Source organism: Strix aluco, chromosome 4, assembly GCF_031877795.1.
Source record: "Strix aluco isolate bStrAlu1 chromosome 4, bStrAlu1.hap1, whole genome shotgun sequence".
Classification (NCBI taxonomy): domain Eukaryota; kingdom Metazoa; phylum Chordata; class Aves; order Strigiformes; family Strigidae; genus Strix; species Strix aluco.
In genome coordinates, this window is record NC_133934.1 from 18661176 (window position 1) to 18681584 (window position 20409).

At 41.0% G+C, this 20409-nt stretch overlaps 1 protein-coding gene across 7 annotated transcripts in view; it reads left to right on the top strand.

Moving 5' to 3' along the window:
• The first annotated feature begins 7610 nt into the window (after positions 1-7610).
• The window catches only part of SLIT2 (slit guidance ligand 2), a 266766-nt gene continuing 253967 nt past the window's right edge, over positions 7611-20409 (top strand). For all 7 annotated transcript variants that reach the window (XM_074822234.1, XM_074822236.1, XM_074822235.1 and 4 more), the window contains exons 1-3: positions 7611-9283; positions 11156-11227; positions 12426-12497. In XM_074822234.1, coding sequence (XP_074678335.1) covers positions 9108-9283; positions 11156-11227; positions 12426-12497 — 320 coding nt within the window. In that variant the 5' untranslated portion in view covers positions 7611-9107. The remainder of the gene's footprint in view (positions 9284-11155; positions 11228-12425; positions 12498-20409) is intronic.

The window sequence follows — 20409 nt, forward strand, 5'->3', positions numbered from 1 at the left end:
AGGACTGATATAGTTTCAATCCTAATCAGATACAATTGAGATACATTATCCCATCCTATGTGGTGATAAAGAAACAAAAATAAGGAATGCATACATAATAAAAATAATATGTACTAGAAAGTTTTTGTAGTAGACAAAAGCAGGTTATGACAATTTTTCCTTCCAGGAAAACTGCCAGAAAAATTTGAGAGATCTCAGCACTCAAAGTTTCCTTATGAACTCAGACATTTTACAAGCAGCCTCTCCTCCTTTTCTCCAAAGAAAACTCACACCAAACACAACTTTCTTCTCTCCTCTCACAAGATAGATATTCTACAAACCCCAAACAAGTACAGAAATGACCAGTGCATGTTAGGTTATGGCAAGACCGGTGGGTAGAGTTATTTCAACTGAAATGGGTACTGGAAGATTTCAAACCAGAAATTTTTTTTTTTTTTTTTTTTTTTTTTTGTTGAATAGAGTCTTCAGAGAGAGGACAGAAAGCACTGCAGCTCTGGTCTTCTTGGTGTGAGATTAAGTGAAGAGTTAACAGTGCAACTGACTCCATTTTTCCCTTAAAGAGGCAAAGGGGAATGGCACAAAGACTGCCCATGCTTGTTCACAATATTTTCCACTTTTCTTTTTAAAGAGAACCAGCCATCTCATTTAAAATTGCAGAAAAAGTACCCTTTGTGCCATAATCAAATTCAATCATTTGATATGCACCCTGAAAGGGAAGGAAAAACTATAAAAAAATCTAAAATCTATTGTTTTCTAAGTCTTCAGTGATATTAACAACCATGATGTGAACCTGGAGAAATCCTTTCCAATTACATTGGGACAGATATGTTTCTACGAAAGTCTGAAGAGAAGCTGAGAAAGGCTTGGAAAGGTCATTATGAAAAGATTTAAAAAATCAGTTGTAGCTTATTCCCTTGTGCCAGGAATAAGTGTTCTGTGTCTGCTGCTAGATGACAGTGAAAGTAAGTTGTAAGTTGCATTGATGAAACAGGTAACGGTTAATTTCAATAAGTAATGCCAGCTTATCCTCAGATTCAGTTACAACAGAGGAAGCCTGACAAATTAAAGTTGTGAGAAAGGATATGTTCTCTGTTTATAACTACATCAGAGTGACAATCTGCAGGGAAGGAAAATAAAAATTTAACTTAAAGGCCAGACATTAACAGTGAAACAAATGAGTATAAAGTAGCATGACTACACTTGCTGTGAAAATTAGTTTCTGTTTGCAAATAGCCAAAATGAAGCCAAACCCAAATTGTTTAAAGGTTGTTTTTTCCTGGTTACTTTTGATGGTAAGAGACTAGATCCTCCACCCTGCAAGGATACGATTAGTTTAGCACAAATTATCAGCCTTCATGCAGAAATATCAGCTTCAGTGGTCTGTTTTATGCAAAATGTCAAACTCGATAATTTGAATAATCCCTCTTACACTAAAGTGTAATGAATTCCTAAGAATTTGCACACACTAAATTGGGAGTTAGGATTCTCAAATACAAATTCCTTATAAATTACAAAACTGGTTTTTTAGTTGAAAAGATAAAGTTCTTAAACTGCAAGAGGTGGATGAGGTCCCCTGTGCCATCACATGGAAGTTAATATAATGTGTTCATTAACCTATGTCATAGGAGTATTGAACATACAACAGCTATCAGATTTTCTACATTTGATAGCACCTGAGAGATCACTGGTGAGGGTTAAAGACTTTGCTAGCACAAATTATGAGACTTTTACTGGTAGGTGAAGATACACCGTAATAAATACTGACTAAACCACTTAAATCTGGCTTTCAGGTAAATAATGAAATTAATTGATATATCTTTTCTGGAAGAACTTGGGGAAAAGATTGGCAATGTTAGATCAGTTTATCTTCTGTTGGTTTTCTCTGCTGAAGCACTTTTTACATTCTCCCTTGAAGTTCCAGTATCCCAATTGTTTATTCTCTGGAAATTCATCTTCTTAATATAGATTAGGTAGATTTATCAATGTACGTAGTGTCACATGATTACTGCTGGTTGGACAGACTTTCATATAGCTCCTTAATTTACTAGGAAGCATAAACAAAATTTAGCCTAGCTATCTTGAAATAATCCTATGTTGCCTGTGAAATCTAAGCATAAATGAATCAAACAGAACACAAATAAAGTAGTGTGCATAGTCTGGGTTGTGCGATATGACTGTGTTCAGCCAGCTCTGACACTTCCATTTCCTCCCTCGCCAGATTTTTCTAGACCCATCCATGAGGTATTGTAAATATTTTTCATAAAGGGGTAAATTCAAATGAGAATCCTGCTATAAAACAGATCTGCATGGAGTACTTGAAGTTCTACTTATTTGAGAAACTGGAATAAGTCCACTCTATTCCATTAGAATGATAATGGAATGATTCAAGGTTTTCATTTTTGGCTCCTAAAGCCCAGGAAATTTTTCAAATAAATTTCCAATCATACTTTATGGTAGTGAGACTCTAGATAGCTCCATGGGAGCGTAAAGGTTTTACATGTGTGAAATCCATGACCTTAAAAATTTGATAGTGTCCCTTTGATATTGGATAAACCTCAGGTCACTCAGCTTTAGATTAAGGATACATTTCTGAAATATTTACTACCAGCTGTAATGTTTATTATGGGTGTTGTTTCAGAGAAGTCAAGAAGTTTGATCCTTAACTCCCTTGGAGAAGTTGTACAAACACAGACATGGTCCTATACCCCCTTCCTGCCAGCTAGAATTTGCTTTTATCTTATATTTAATTTGGAGGCATTTCAGACCTGTTCTAAACTTGGCTAGCTAACAACTAGAGAAGATAGCTAGCAACTAAATAAAATCTTCCTTGAGCTAAAATATTGTGTGAATACTTTTATGATTTCCAAGTTGCTCTTTAGGTTGTAGTCCACTGTGAAATACCAAAGCAGTTAAAGCTCAGAAAATACAGGCTCAGATTCATCCAATGAGACTGTCACAAGTAGTAAATGTTTGGGTGGATTAAAAACAGAGTATTATTTAAACAATATTTAACAATAGATTCCAGTGGATTACACCTATTCCTTTGTGTCTGTGTTGTAATAGATTATTACAGAAAAGTCTGTTTTTCACACCTATTTATCAATGCAATACATGGTTTCCCTATTCTTCTGTTGCAAGTTCATGCCTTTTGTTCTCACTGTATGTCTCTATTCTTCTCCAGCATGTTTTTTCTTTCCTACATGATTTTTTTTTTAATTTCCCCATCATCTTTTATCATGTATATGATGCTAGCTTGTTGCTTAGGTTCTCCTCTTGACTTCTTTTGCACTGATCATGGCACAATCTTCCTCCTCTGTTCTGATCTGAATTGTCTTCGCATTGCTTGTTCCACAATGTCTACGCTTGCTTACAGGCAAATAGCTAATGAACTTCACATTAGCTCGATAGACAAAAGGACTTAGTTGCCAGTTTTTAAAAAATTATATTACTTTCCCTCTACCTTTCACACATCATGTCTACTTAAAAAGGAAAAGCCAGGGGGCTGTGATCGTATTTTTGTTGTACTAGTCCACTTTCAAGCACAATTCTGACTGGAAGCACTAGATGATCCTGAATTACAAATATGTGATAATAAATAAGACACAACTAATACACACAGTCAGATGTCCTCTTTGACAACGAATATTACTGCTAGAAGGCTAGTTATTTTATGTCCATGGAAAATCATAGCTAAAAGGAACCTGAAAGGCCAATTAGCTAATGTCCCTACTCAGACACTGTATATAGTACAACTGGATAATTCCTATCTAGTATGTGTTTAATCTGTTTTAAAATTTCCAGTAAAAATTTGGCTTGGGAGGGATGAAACAAAGACCAATTGTCTCTTGGGTTTCGCGGCCTTCTTTACCACCAGCTTTTCTGATCATAAACCTTCATTCCTGAAAATGAAGCCCTTTACTGGTTGTGAATATTTAACTCACCACTGTGCCGCTTACAAACATGTTTTAATTTGGGGAAGTATTATAATGTCTTCCCTTTTTCTGAGGTTTTTTTTTTTGGGTGGGTTTGTTTGTTTGTTTGTTTTTAAACCAGGTAAATGCACTTTTTAAAAACTTTTTTCATAGTTCATGTTCATTAAAACTTATGTTCTTAGTTTTGTCCCCTGGAGTGTCTCTGTTTTATTTACAGTATATTTTAGGAATGGTGTCCAAAATTGAACACTTTATCCTACCCATAAAACCCAAATAAAGTTTTTAGGAAGCTTTAGGAATGGCTTATGTAATATATACCTCATCAGAATCATGTTTGCCTTTTTGTAATGGAATCGCCTTTATCGTAAATTTAAGATGATACATTCTTATCTCCATATCCTTCTCTGGAGCACTGCTGCCCAGCTAGTCATTTTGCATTTATGCATTTGAATTTCTTTTCTGAATGCAATGTTATGTTCATATCTTCCTTAAGATTTACTAATTCCATGTGTTTTCTCCAGTTTGTCAAAATAATTTTGAACTGTCGTTCTGCCTTGCAAACTCCTTAAATCCCTTTCCATTCTGGTATAATGTGTTAATAGTTATTCTTAATTTTGAATCACCAGTGGAATCATTCAGTGGCATAATGGCCTTAACAGCTTTTTTAAAGAGTCTACTTTCTATACACTCCCAGACTGACCATCAACCATACTCTGAATATAAGGTTTGGGGTTTTTTACTCAGTTAAGCATCCATGTTCCAGCAATTAGATTTTTACTATATTTAAGTAGGTTGTTTAGAAGAATGTTATTGTGCGTGGTAGCAAATGACCTGCTAATATCACCATCTATCATCCTTTCCCCTTACCCAGATGCTAGTTACCTTGTCAAAGAAGGATACTAGTTTATACTGTATTTTCTTGGTGTAGCTCTATTGGCCATTTTTCTATCACCTTATTGACGTTCAAATATTTACAGATTGATGAGTCACTTGGTTCAGTATCTTTCAGGTATACTTTCCTTATAAAGCTGTAGTCAAGCTCATGTTCAGCAAGCTCACTCAGATGTATCTACACAGCACATAGCTTTGTGCTCAGCCGTAGTCACTGTTACCAACCTCAATTGTGAGTAGCAGCTTTTTCTATTTTGATGTTCTGAATCCTGTTCTGAAGATGTTACCTATTATTATTGACTTTGATCTCCTTATGCTAAAAGTTCTGATCTTCTTAGCTTTTTGAGTATCCCTTTAGATTACCTCCAAAGGGCGGAATGTTGTATAATGAAATCAGGAGAACAGAAAACTGCTTTTAGCTGCCGTCAGTATTTTCTGAAACAGCTGTAACAAAAGTTTTGCTCTTCTACTGATGAACATTTCTAATTGCTTTTCTCTTAACATATCTTCTTGCTATATTTTTCCCCCAGCTTCTTCCTCTGTGGGAATATTTTCCCTCATAACTTTGTAAGTGGCTTAGAATTAATTCTGCAGGCAACTGAAGCAGCCACAGGGCACTCTGTGGGGCAAGGTTCATACTTCAGTGATGATACCATACCATGTCTGACAGAAGGCCTCGTCCTCAGACAATTTCAGACATTGGGAGCTCTCCCATTGAAGAGTTTAGATCACAAAGAGAGAGTTTCAATGTGCTGGCAGGCCAGACACTCAGGAAAATCAATCTGAATGAATGAAAGGTATGCTTCAAAGGTGGGCATGTTAAAAATCAATGAACCCCCCAAATAGGAATAAAAATTGATCTTGCTTGTACTTAGTATACTTTTCTTTGAAAACAAAGTACATTAAATGAAGACCACTTCAGATTTTGAATCAGCTCTGCATAGAGTAGGTTAGCAACGTTTAACACTTCAAGAATTGATTCAGATTTTCTGAGAATTACTATATTAAAAAGATTTATTATTTCTTCTCTTTGTGTCTTCTGTAGCACTAGGCACATTGCTGGTACTTGAAACAAATCATGAAAAATACTGAATGGTTAACATTTGTATTTTCTGGTTTTTGTCTGCCTGGAGTTATAAGATAAAGGATTTCAGTAGAAGCATGAAAGCAATATGTTAGATTAAGTTTTGGGTTTTTTCCTTTTCTGTTGCTTGCTGGAAACTTGAAAATTCCTTTCTAAATCCTTTGTAAAGACCGAAAACAATCGAACAGGAGAAAAGAGTGAAAGCATTTATACATGGAAGCTGTTGTATTCTCCTTACAGTCACTGAATTCTCCTTCCTGCATCAATCTAAAAAAGGGGAGTATCTCTGTGTCTCTGTAAGACCTGAGATGCCATTATTAGCATTTGAAAGCAGTGCAACAATCATATTTAGTGGATGTTGTCTAAACAAATGGATCAAAAAATAAAAGTTTTTTGTAGGTATGTACATTTTTAGCAATTTTCATTTTGGCTCACATTCTACGGTAAGAGAAGTTAGGAGTAACTTTGCCAGCTTTCACTTCAGCAGGTTAACTTGGATCTAGAATAGCGTTTCTGAGAACAGAATTTGTCCTCGTGGTAATGGGCAAAAAGAGTCAGTAAGCCTCTTGCAGGGATTGTGTAGCAGAGACCCCAGGGATGAAGAGACTCAGCTGGACCCAGCCATATGGAAGAAAACTATGGACTCCCTTGAGCATTTCCAAACTACACCTTGCTGAAGGCTTAGTCATCCCTGCTGGGGGTTGCCATCTACGAAAGACAAATCACTTTCACCTATTACTGGGGTCTCAAGAGCTGTTATAAATCGCATGGAACTGAATTCATGAGCAAGGAAAACTAAAACCGGTTAAAATTTATTTAAGAGCCTGATGCACTTAGCATTTTCCTAAGAATGCTGAAGACGCACTGACAATAAACAACACTTCGGGAAAATTTATCAGGAACATTGTGTGTATTTAGAATACAATTTTTTGAAATGGAAGGCGTTTTCTAAACGAGCACAGCAGTCTTAATGTTGCTACTCGACATATTTTAACGTATGGAATAACACTTGCCCATTTCATTTTACTTTCGAAAATAATTTATGAGAGATTCTGTCGTGTTGCACACTAAAACTGCAACCGAAGAAAACGCCAAGAAAATCCTCTTTCTCCCTCCGCAGCGACCGCTGCACAAGACTGACAAGGCGACCCTCGGCGAGACGTCCGAGATCTCTGCAAGTGCAGCAGGCGACGCTCCAGCCCCCTCCCTCCCCAGGCAGAGCGCGCACAAGCGCCGCGGCGGCCCCTGGCCCCGCTCCCCCCCCGGCCCCGCTCCCCCCCGCTCCCCGCTCTGCCCCGCTCTGCCCCGCGGGGCGCCTGACACCCGCGGGCCACGGCTGCCTCCCGAACTCCGCGCCACAACTCCACGCCCCGCGCGGCGGGGGGGTGGATGGAGAGGGGAGCTCCGCCGCGCTCCCGGGGCGGGGGGGGCGGGGGGGGGGATGGACCTGCTTTCCCCGCCGCCTCCGCGCTGCCCCAACTTTCATTCATTGTCGGCGTCGCCGCGCAGCCCCCCCGCCCCCCCCCCCCTCGCGCTGCCCGGGCCGGGGCCGGGGCCGGGCCGGGGCCGGGCCGGGGCGGGCGGCGGCGCAGCCAGTGAGCGCGGCGCGGGGCGCTGCGGGCGGGGCCGGGGAGGCGCGGCCCCGCCGCCCCTATATAGGGCGGCGCGTGGGGCACTCCCGGCTCCGTGGGAGCGGGGCGAAGGGCGCCGCGCCGGGCGAGGCGAGTGGCGGCCGCGTGGGGAGCTCTGGGCGAGGTGCCGGCGGCCGTTCGGCGGGCGGCCGCTCTCGGGGAGCACTTTCCGCGGGCGGCGGCAGGCACCTTGCAGCGGGGAGGAGAGCGGCGGTGCCATCCTATTGTTCAAGCGGAGAGACTCGGGGTGCGAGGGAAGGAGCCGGCGTGTCGCCTCCCTTCTCCCGCTTCTTGCCCCCCCCGCGCCCCCCCCCCCCCCCCTCCGCCTCTCCGCCGTTTCCCTCTGCGCCGGAGGAGCGCCGCCGCCAGGGAGCCGAGGGCCGGGCCGAGCTGTTCGGTACCAGCACCGGCAGCTCAGGTGCACCGGCGGGATCGGGGGAAGGGGCGCAAACCCTTCCCGAGGCGCTGTGCCTCGGCGGGCTCCGGGAGAGGAGGAAAGTTGCTCCCTTTCCTGCAGCAACCCCAGGAGCTGCTGAACTGGCCTCACCTGGAAGGACTGAGCAGTTCCTACCTTTCCCATCAGGTGCCTTTGCCGCAGCAAAGCCACGGTATCCGGGAGACCGCGGGGAGCAGAATAACGCACCCCCCCACCCCCTCCCGCTCTCGCCGCACATCGCTTGTTCTCTGGTCTGCCTCGCCGTGCTCCCGGGATCACAGGAGGATCTATAGCTGTGATCTGTCACCGAGGAGAAGGAGGTCGTGGATGAACTCCCTTCCAGCAGGGCAACGAATCACTTCTCGAGCTGCTTATTATTATCGTGCTCTAGGACCAGCCCTTTCCTGCTAAACTTGGCTTGGGAGCTTACAGCAGGAGGGGGCGCGGGGGGTGGAAAGCCAAGCCCAACATCATCTTGGGTGTTTGACTTTTTTTTTTTTTTCCCTCCCTCCTCCTTCCGTGAGACAGTTTGATGAATGCCTGCGAGAGGGGTATGATTTGCTGAGGCGCCTCTGGCAGGGCGGTGTGTGCGCGGTGTCAGCCCCGCCGCCGCCCCCCGTGGGGCTGTGAGCGGCCCGCGGCGGGGGACGCGCGTGGGAGCGGCTGCTGCGCTGCGCGGCCCGCCGCGGAGGAAGCGCGCCGTTTGGGCGGACGGGGTTCCGCGGCCTCGAGCCGGGGGCTCGGAGGGGAGTCCCGGCTTTGAAAGGGGCGAGGAGGAAGATAAGGAGCTGGCCAAACTCCGCCGTACCCGGAGCCCGTGGGTCTGCTTCGCCTTCGCAGGGAGCGTCTGAAGACGAGACCCAAGTGCCGCCTCTCCCGGCACCCGACGGGCTAGCGAGGGAGGGCCCGGGCCCGGCCCCCCTCCGAGCGAAGTTGCCTTCAGCCGCGGATCGGTGCCACCCACCTCACTGCCGGGGTTGTTTTCTCGTCTTGGCTTTGGATAGAAAGGACTTCGCTTTCTCCGCACCCTGAAAGTTGCCCGAGCGCTCCCCGCGGCGAGGAGGAGGGCGGCGCGCCCCGCGCCTCCTCGGGGCCGAGGCCGGCGGGCCCCGGCCGGGCGGCAGCGGGCGGTGATGATGTGCGGCTGGGGGAAGCTCACCCTGTCCCTGGGGCTGCTGCTGGCGATGGCGGGCGAGGTGGCGCCGCAGCCGTGCCCGGCGCAGTGCTCCTGCTCGGGGAGCACCGTGGACTGTCACGGGCTGGCGCTGCGCGGCGTCCCGAGGAACATCCCCCGCAACACCGAGAGGCTGTAAGTAACCCGGCCGGGGCGGCGGCGGGCGCCCCTCGGCCCCCGGCTCCCGTCAGGGCTCCCGCCGGCTGGCGGGGCAGAGGTGGTCCCCGGAGCCGGCCCGGTTTGGGGTCCCGACGCCCTTTGGGGCGGGGGGAGGTGGGGGGGTGTTTCCGTTCCCTCTCCCGGCTGCTGGCGGTGCCCGTTTAACGGCGATGCGCGGAGACACGGGAGAGGTGGACGCTGCTCCCAAGCCACTGCCTTTCATCCCGGGAAGCCGCGGTGCGGAGCGCGGCTCCCGCCGCCGTGGGCAGTGGGAGCGGGGGCGGCGGGGCGGGCACCATCGCGGCCCGGGGGGCGCCCCGAGGCGGCGGCGGAGCGGCCTCTCCCCCCGCCGGCGCCCATTTCCCGGCAAACTTCGCTACCGCGGCTGGCGTTCCCCGAGGCGCCGGGGAGGAGCCGGGCCGCGGCGCTCCGCGGGGGCAGGCAGGCCCCGGGGCGGGCGGCGGAGCTCCGCGGGCGCGCAGCGCTCGCTCCCGCCCCGGCGGCGGCGGGTGCCGCGGTGGCTCCGCGCGGGGCGGGGGCGCGCAGCCGCCCGCTGTCCTGGCATGGAGCTGGAGCCCGGCGGGGCTCAGCCCCGGGGCAGGCGCGCATCTGCCTTTGGGCGAGGGCACGCTGGGGTGTTCTAGCCTCTCTCCCACTCACGCGCCGCTAAGTTGTGCCCAAACTGTGATCCCTCCCCCCATCCGCTTTTTGAGACCATTCGGTACCCTCTGGCCAGGGTATTTTCCAGTCTTGAGAGAGAGCAAGGATGTGGTCGGTTATTTATCATATCGGGCTGCCTTTCAGAAGGGTCTAAGGAGTGGAAGAGGTGAGCACGTTATTTTTTACTCTCCAATAAGTCGTTTAAATGTTGGCCTATGAGCACACGTCTCGACTGATGAGTTTCACTCAGGAAGTATCAGGGACACGTTTTTGCTGAGACTTGTGTGGTTTCTTTACAGTGGTGTCTTGGCCACATGTGGTATAAACACAAAAAAAAAAAATTTTTTTTTCCTAGATACATTGGGAATGAGCTGTAATTGTAAGGATAGTTTCCATGTAATACCACTTCCTAATGGCATACCTCAGGAATTGCAAAGTCTGGTTTTATTTGTGGTGATTGGAATTGATGGAAGTTTATATCTTGACCCCAAAATGCTATGAAAAAGGGGCACATAATTCCAGAAGAGAAAGTAGTGCTGAAGTGTAACGGAAATGTTAGGGCCTAAATACAGTTTTCTGTTGCTTTTGAACACAGTTTGCATTCTGCAGTCAGAATAGCTTCCTGTGCAGCAAGTGAAGAGTTTAGTTTTCATAAAATGTTTCCCATCACTTACCTTCCAGCAGTCTTATGTTTGTTTGAAAGCTAATGTTGGCTACAGGAAGTTAAGCCCTATTCTGCCTTTGTAGCAGTACTATGAAAGCTGAGAGCTGCTTAAAAATGGTGAAAATGGCCTTGATTTCAGTTACTTATCTAGTTTTTATAACAATCAAACACAGTAGCTTATATATATATAGTAGCTTTAGTGGTTTTCTAAATGCAGTTATAACCATGTTCAGACAGGTTTTGACTCTTCGATATTGTTAAACACAAATGCGAGCTTTATAATGGCAGGCAAAACTAACTTCGTAAGGGTCTCTTATTACAAAGTTTGAAACTACTGCTTTCAAGTTAAACCTTCGTTCAGTCACTTGGAAATCAGGAACTCACATGATGTTGTAGGAATTGTTCATTGGGTTCGTTTACATGTCCTAATTTCTGAAAATGCTGTGCCTACGGAAACAAACAGAACCATTTAAAAGTAACTTTTGAATGTTTTAATTTTGCTGCTTGTAAATTATTCTTCTTAGGGATCTTAACGGAAATAACATCACAAGAATCACCAAGACTGACTTTGCTGGTCTAAGGCACCTTCGAGTTCTGTAAGTTTTCCTCTATCACTGATACCTTTTAGGACTGATGCTACATTTTGTTATAAAACCCATTGAACTAGTTATCTTTCAGTGTATAAACTGGGTGGGTTATCACTTTTTAACTACTGTGCTGTTGCGTCTCAATTTACAGCCCCTCCCCCATGTGCTACACACTGATATGAATAAATCAGCAATTGCCTTAAAAATAATTTGTTTAAATTTCTTTAATCTCTCCTTAAGGTGATCAGAATTTGAGCATTTAATTTTGCATGTAGTTTACAAGTGAGAGTTGCTAAAATTGGTTGAAAAACTGTTGGGGTGACTTCAGTTTAAGGTTAGGAATTTTACAGTTCACACTGAAAATGGGTACTCTCAACCTGAAGTGTAAGGGAATTCATTAAGGAAAAAAAAGTTATTCCTTTACTGAATTTAAGAGCAAGTCCCAGGTGATGATTATGCTTTTCTACATTTTCTGGGTAAAGAGGAAACACTTTAACAGTGAGTTTGAGGAAGGAATGATTTGGTTTTGTGTTTGTTTTGGGTTTTTTGTAAATGCTTTTGTTTCAAGCATTATGAAGCTCTTAATTATGTGTTTGTTTTGTTTGGTTTTTTTTTTGTTTTTAAATCTAACTAATACAAAGTTTAAAATACTGCAGGATTTACTTAGCTTATTTGTTAAGGCTATATAAAATCCTTTTCTGTTTCTCTCTGAAGCAGAATATCATGTTGTAGAAATTTTTAACTTTTTACAAAACAAAAATACTGTTATGGTTACAATCTCTGCAGGCTTTCACTGATGTTGTTTCCCAACACCACAGTTCTGTGGTTTTGTTTTGCTATTCTCATGTGACGCTAATATCACCTTCATACTGTTCAACTGGGGTCTTAAAACTTGCTCAAGAACAATGATGTATGTGCGTGTGTGCACACAGCATGTATGCATATGTGTAACCTTTTAACTTGGAACTCTTAAAGTAAATGAGCAAATGTAATACCTATTTCTTTTACCGAGGATTTTTTTCCTCTTTTGGGTATAGGAGTCCATGTAATGTGTTGATGACAGGGTCTGGAAGGTTGAAGTGGATGTCACTCTAGAATAACTGTTGTACTGTTTTAATTAATATGTTGTTGCCTTTAAATGACTACTGTTAATGCAACAGGTTCTCAGAGCTATTAAAACTTATATATAAAAATTTCTGTGTTTCAGTCAGCTCATGGAGAACAAGATTAGTGCGATTGAGAGAGGAGCATTCCAGGATTTAAAAGAACTGGAGAGACTGTAAGTATTTTTAATTCTAAATGTATGAGAATTATTTTTTTATCAAATCAGTTCTGTGCCAAGGTACTTGGGCCTCTTTTTTTTTTTTTTGTTGTTGTTTTTTTAAACTTTGGACATCTATCCTTATTGAGACACAAGAGAAGTAAGCGATTCTCAAGCAGTACGCATAGGACTCGGGTGGGGGAAGCTTTCATGAGCAGTCGATTTGAGGTGTAAACTGCACTTGTCGTGTAGGAAATACCTTGAATACTATCAAATACTTTTCCACAAGGACTTTTTCAAACATGAATACACCTAAAAAAGCCTGTTCTCTGAGGTACAGTGTTAGATGTTAGTCTTGGAGATGTTGGATGTTTTATACAATGTCTTATTGGAAGTAACTGCTAGTTACGAAGTGTTGTTACATAGTATGAAAGCAGTAATTGACTTCTACTGCAGTTTTTATATGATTAAAGCTTTTACAAAGGCTTGGAAAAAACATGAACTGTTTCAAAAATTAATTGGATTTGGACTTTGAAAAAAATACTGAGTACTGTGGGGAGAGAGAATGGAGTGAGGATGGGAGGATCTTGTCTGGTGAAGTTGAGGTGCAAACACCTTCTTGGTTTCAGTAGGACATAGAAAATGAGTAATTCCCAAACTGATTTAGCTTTTTATAATAGTTACTTAATTTTCAGTACGAGCCTTATTTTGTTGCATTTCCTCAAATGAAAATATTTTTTAAAATGTGTTGTACTGTTTGGGACTCCTTAAAGGCAACATGCTGATTGTTTGATACAATTTCTGTCTGGAGCTAGGAAAGTCTAAGAATGCCACTGTATTAATGTATGTTCATATCGAACTCTAGTGTCTTCATTATTAGAAATGTTAGTTGCTGCATTTTCATTATATCACCTTTTTTTCTTTAAGGTTGCCTCTGAGGTCTTGTTTACTCTTTCATTTTCTTCTGCATTAACTTCATAAAAGTATTTCTAATTTACTCCAGTGAAAGGCAGAATTGGCCTAGACGTTCTGTTTGTCTTATTAAAGTTATGTTATCCACAGCTGCTGTGTGTTTAAAACAAAAAACCCGACAAACCATTATGGTTCAGTCATATAGACAAAGCTATTCAAGAGTGTAATTATGATATTTCTGTAATAGTTGAAATATCATGTACTTGAGATAACTACCTCATTTTTTCAAATAAACCAGAGTAACTTTTTGACCTAAGAATTGAAAGTGTTATTATATAGTGCAAAGTTTTCTGAATAAATTTTAATGAGATTGATTGCTCTTAGAAATGCACAGATTTTTCAGTCATATTAAAATAGTTAATGCAATGCTTTTTTTACAATGTGTTTTAACTTTGTACAAAGTATAGAAATTTAGTACAGCTTCTCCTGCTGAGGGATATATTGGAATAATATATACACATTCCTAAATTTGGTTTATAGGGTCTAGCTAAAAAATTAAACAGCAGTGTAGTTCACATTGCAAAAGTAAGTACACATACATGAAACATTAATAAACATTAAAAGATCCATGCTTTCACTGTGAATGTGGTTTGACACCGAGATACCAAATACTTGCTAAATTTTAAAACAGTTTATCGTCAGCTTTATTTCTTGATTATCTCAAAGCAAGATCCTGCTATGTTATTTATTAACAATATTTCCAAAATTATTTTAACTTGTGTCATAATTTTGAGGCTTTTAGTGGTAAGGTTTCTGAAGTATAGAATTGCAATACTAGGAAAAGAAACTTCAGTAGTTAAAACTTATCTGTCTGCTGTGTTCACATTTTGCCATTACATTGTCTGTTTTTTTCTTTGTTTTTTTTCTTGATAAATCTGTAAAATCCTTTGGAAAACAATAGATATTTTCCAGTTATGTAAGATACTAGTTCCAAAGAGAAATTCTGATAATTGTGGCTACTTTTACGGGGTTCTTTTGTTCACCCTTCAGCAGGCAAAGGATGACATTTGAAAGTTTAGTCATTTAGACAAAAGTTAGATTCTGTTTTGTCTTGAGAATTATTTTGCATCTGCTCCAGTACTTGTCAGAATTTCTTTAATTTGCTGGAATTCAGTCAACTGTTAGGTGTGTGGGTGACTTGTAATTTGAATATATATGCAGGATATCTTTAAACCACCCCAGCTGTTGGCTAAGAGCAAATATTTCATATTTGTGAGGAAAAGCTGAGAAAATTCCTCTTGTTTACAACTGCCAAGTCCATCTGATGAAGGCACATTGTTATCTGACAGCCAATTCATCTCCTCGGGATTCTGAAATTCAAAACGATTTCTCAGGGAACTTGTGGATACTTCCTTCAAGTATTTTCTTTTATACATTAGATAGCAAGCACTTTAAAGCTTTTTTTTTTTCAACGTGTAAGTGTAAGATGTCACATTTCCACTGTAAGTGCAATGTGCCAAGCTACTGTCAAAGAATACCTGATGCAGTCCTTTTAGCATGCCAGTGGAAGGTATAAGTGAACCTTACTGCAACTTAAATGAACTCAGTTTGATTTATAAGATTGTTCATGTATAATATTCCTTGTGTTGGAATATCTTGTGCTGGTGTGTACAGGCTGAATTTTAAAATGTTTGCTGTAGTTCAGTACTGTCTTTAATGTGAAGAACAGACTTTCACAGTAGTTTCTCTCGGGGGGGGGAATAAATCTATCTCTCCAGATTAAGTGGTGGTTTTGGATTTTCTGTTTTTTAACTGGAATTTCAGTTACAAGATCATTTCTTTTTAGAACAGTTACTCTGATATCCAAGGAACTGTTTGGTTGATCGGTGTGCTACTTGTCATGAATATTCATTTGTAGATCTGATCATGGAAGATGCTGAATATCCTCAACTCCCTCTGTGGGAAGTGAAGACCTGAAGCACTTTGCAAAATTAATCTCTCAACCTTCTCTTCAGAAGAGAACTATTTAAGATATGATTTGATTAAATCCATGTATACCTCTCAGGTGGATAAAAATGTTTCTCTTATAGTTTAGTAAAACAACAACAAATCTCTAGTATACTAGATATATGTAGTGGTATGTGCACAAAGCTATTCAGCTAATATGCTCCATAACAGGAATTTGTGTCACACCAGTGTAATTACAGAAATGCAATGGAAACCAAAACAGCAATAAATACTGCTGTAACAAGTGATTGTTACTACAGCAGCCCCACTGTAAAAGTTAGTGTTCAGTTAGCAATAAATGATCGTATGGTAGTACCTACTACATAAGAACTGGGAGAAAAAACAAGATGGAAGCTAGCAACTTAATCAAATAAGTTTTAGGTTTGTTGGAAACTTTAGTTGCTGGAGATACCCTGGTGAAGCTGAAGATGATTTTGCTATAACCCTTTTAGTTGGATATTTCTCTGAAAAGTCTTCAGTCACATGGGTATACACTGCAGTTCGTCTAGTTATAATCTGTCAGCCTTGTCTGAAGGCTCAGCTCTTAAGGGGGTGCTAGCTCTGGTCCAAACCAGTTTGGTACAACACTGCCTGCGCTAGTAAGTCTGCCATTAGTATGGCTTTCTTCACAGCCTGTATCTTGAATGGCTGAATCGCACGGTCTGTTGTGTTGTGTAGATGCTTTGTCTGCTGAAACAACCTTCTTTGAAGTTCAGTATGTACAGCCCGTTTTTCAATGGGACAGCTTGTACCTTTGTGTACATCCTGAAGCAGTGTCAAAAACTCTTGGATTAATTATGATCTTGTCTGTCCTGTATTTAACATCTGCAGGACTTTCTATATTAACTAGTAACCTATATAATGAGCCCATGTTCCTAAGAGTTGGACCTCTCAAGAGTATATGGCCATGCTGTACATGACAGGTCTCATAAAGAAAGGATTGGGATGTGACCTGTTATGTTCTCTGAACCTCTCTTACATAGACCACAGTCATGTATCAGTGGTGGGTTTCAGTATGCTTCATGGCAGGAGGGCACAAAGGGTCGAGGTATGGAGAATTTCCACAACATTTAAGAATTTCTAGAGACCACTGCTTATTATGGGAGACAAAACCTTTTGAAATGATTCCTTATGAGAATGTAAAATTAAATACTTGTTTCTTCTTTCTTTATGAAGCTGTCATCTTGGGTGTGATGTTTATGATGGTTTGAAATAGTCTCTTAAGAAAACAATGTGAAGATAAACTGAAAATCTCCACTTTCTGAAAACTAGCACTATTATTAGACACAGCTTTGAAAATTACTTTTTAAAAGTGTAGTCAATTGTTATCCTCAAGATCACCTTCTTATGTGGTGTTGCAGCTACTGCTCAAAATATCCCAGTGTTTTTACAAGCTATTGTCATCTGGAGGGAAGTATAAAATTTGGTTGAAGACAGCTGCTATAGACTGTTGAACCAGTTCTATTATAAGGTACTGAAGTCTAAAATTTCCTTACAGTTCTACTTACTCCAGAAATACAATGTAGTCAGGTTTTGAAGGCTAAATATATTCTTCACTTGTTTATATAGCAGAACAATTACCTTTTCATTTAAGGAAAATTATTTTTTGGCTGATAGGAATGTTGTTTTTAATCATAACTTTTCCTAATAATTTTTCTATGTCTAGCAGTTGAGATGCCAGCTATGATCATTCTAAGACTACGTTAAACATCCGAAAGATGTCAGGATAGGAAGAGTTTACAGCAGTCGTTTGAAAACTACTCACATTTTTCTTCCTGTATTTGTGAATAATCCATTGAGGCAGCAGTATGCCCCTAAAATGCTAATTTGTAGTCTGATTCTGCAGACATTTACCACGTGAATAACTTGGTTTGCATGAGTAGTCCCACTGATTACTTTTGTGAGAAAGGTTACTTGTGTGGCCTAAAATGTTTCTAGGCCAAGCCCCTATACTTTTGATACTTGAATTAATAGAATTTGTTTCTAAAATGTCAGTTTATCATCTTAATAGTGCTAAAGAGCTATCTGTGTAGACTTAAAATAAACTAATGAAAAAAACACAAACAAAAAACCCACAAACCTCATGAAACCTGTTTCTGCTTAAAACTAGTGTGGAGGTAAAATGTTACTTTCACAGGCTCTAGAAAAACTGCAACTTCTGAGTTAATATCTGAGCTAAATATTTATCCCCCCCATACCTTCCCGAAATCCCGTCCTCCAGAACTACATGGTGTGAGTAAGCTGAAATCCTGAGTTCAAGAAAAGAATGCTGTAAGGGTTGTACCATTTCAAGTTGGTACTTGAAACAGCTTTTAAACTGAAAGCTATCTATGTTGTATTTTCACATTTCTTACAATGTATTAGTGAATGATGGAGAAAGAACTATTTGAAGAATTAAATGTTTTGTTATGGTTCATGCATTTTTCTAAATTTTTACAACACAATTCTAAAATAACAAGCCAGGGAATTGTCTCTACTCGTGATTTATTGGGACTCCATCTCCACAAGTGCATTAAAACGAGTTACTAAAACTTAAGATGAAGAGAGTGTTTACTTATGAGTTTACTTATTCGTGTTTGAGTAGTACTGAAAATTATTAAAGTTTTGTTAATGTTGTAGATGAACAATTTGAAACTTAGAGATGTGTCACAGCACAGAAGGAAAAGTATATTTCAACTACATAGTTTCAAGGAAAAGCTTTTTCTACTTGGTAAACAAACTGAAGTACTACTTGGATGTCTTTTCCAAATATAAATCTGTATGTGAAACTGCTGTTTGCAGCTTCTGCAGCAAGCGCTTAATTATAACCTCAATACATAGGAGTTAATCTTGTCAAAGATATTAAATGGGATTCAGTATAAAAGTGGTTTTTAGCTGTATTTCACGTATTACATGGTTAGAGTTATCTGTTTGGGCTCTAACCTATTCTCATAAATGTGGTAAATTTTAAGCAGTATTAGCAAGTTTTGAAATTGTAAAAGCAAAACTCACTTATGAGTTACCATGATCTCTGAATGTATGGCGTTTTACAGAGCATCTCATCTTACAAAGGCATGCATAGCGGGATGGAGTAAGAAATAAAATGTTCCATCTAGGATAAAAACCAAATACAGATTGTCTTGGGCAATACTACCTACCAGGCCTGGGCAATTATCAAGGGAATTAGCAGCTGTTTCAAAATACACTAAATAAACTAGTACTGCTCTCTTTGTCTAGTCTAGGAAAGGGTCACACTGTATTATGTGTATGTTCTTTCTTAGTGTGCAGACTTACTGTATCATTGATGGAATAAAACATGCTTTTCAGAGATTAAAATAAATCTATGCGCTATCTTTTTATTATGTATTGATAATGTGTGGCATAAGATTGCAGTTTTACTCCAATTATTTGACTATATCCATAAAATATAAATTCCAAGTAGGAAAACAGTAACTTTTAAAAGAGAAATAGCAGAATTTTCTATGATTCTTTAAATATGAGTTGTGTCAGTAAATTAATGCCAGAGTAATTAATTTTGGTCTGAACTTTTTCTTTCTGGGTTTTGATTCTCTGATAGAACATAGCCCTTTCAGTTGCAGAAAAAGTGTTAAAAACCCCAGATTCCACTTGCACAGAGCTACATGATCAGAGTTCAGGAGCAGGGACTTCTGTAAAAGATGCCAAATGTGGTCTATTTTTAAGATGCAGCTTTGCAGTTTTAACAGAAGCAAAATCTGATTATTTTTTTCCAGTTTACAGAGACTTAGATGTGAAGTTTAAAGGGTAATGTGGAATTTTAGGACACCTGGTGAAAAGTGCTGTTAGCAGTGGAGTCACTGCTGCTGTTCCAGGAATCATTTGTATCACTATTATAGCTAAAAGAACAGCCAATAAATCAATGATATTTCATCCTGTTGTGCTTGACTATATGTAGACTCAATGAAAGTAGCTTTATTGGCGTTACGACCTTGTTTTGTATAGTATGGAAGCTGTACTGAGCTCTTAGAATGAATTCTTAGCTCTTTAGCTAGAAGTTAGTCTCCAACTTTTTTTCACACTGAATCCTGGTCTTCATTTTGGTGTGCAAGTTCATTACTGAAGCCTGAGAATTAATTTTTCAGTTGGGGTACATTCTGAACAGTTTCTGACCACTGCAGCCTGGAAGGTCTAGGTTGGATTGTCTACAACCTGAGGTGCTAATGCATGTGCTTGTTTTTTAAGGCTGCTTGATGTTTTGATTTTCTTCCCCTTCAAGTGTTTGATAATTACTCAACTGTCTGTCTTCAGTCTGAATATTTGAGCATTTGAAGGGTTAATACCTTCACGCATGTGTGATAGGTAGTGGAAGAATAATGAGATCAGGTAGAGAATACATTTTTGAACAGCCCTGAAGGGGGTGAACAGTTATTCCTTGTTAATCACGGATGTGAAAAATCCTTCTCATAGCTAATCCTACATAGTTTAAGGGCAATGCATAGCGCATTCCTCATCTTGGAACAAGGAGGAGACCATGAAGCCTGCGGTGCTAATCACTTACCAAAGGAATGTGAGACCATCTTACATGAATTGTACTGGGGCACCTGTATTTATAGTTAAAAAAAACCCCAAAACCCTACAGTAATTATTCTGTATTAGCAGACTTTTGTCAAAGCAACTTCAAGTATCTTCTCTAAAAATGTCTGTTAAATCAGAAATAGACAAAGGCTGTCTTGGAAGACAGTATTTAAAAAGATGCAGTATTCTAATGGAATTTTAAAAATCAGATTATAGCTACATTTTGATTGCAGAATACTACAAAATGTTTGATAAAACTTTGTCCAAGAGCAATGTTCTTCTTTTAAAAGCCTTGGAAACGTTCGGTATTATTTTTAGTATATTTTATTCATCCGAGTGTCTTTTCTCATGGGACTCCTTTTATAGGTCTAGAAGTCAAATTGCAGTGAGAAGTCCTGTTTGCTCTTTGCAGACCTTTTTACAAATTCCAGGGCAGGAAGGCTGTTTATTTTTCCCACATCTGTTTTGTGCTCATCTT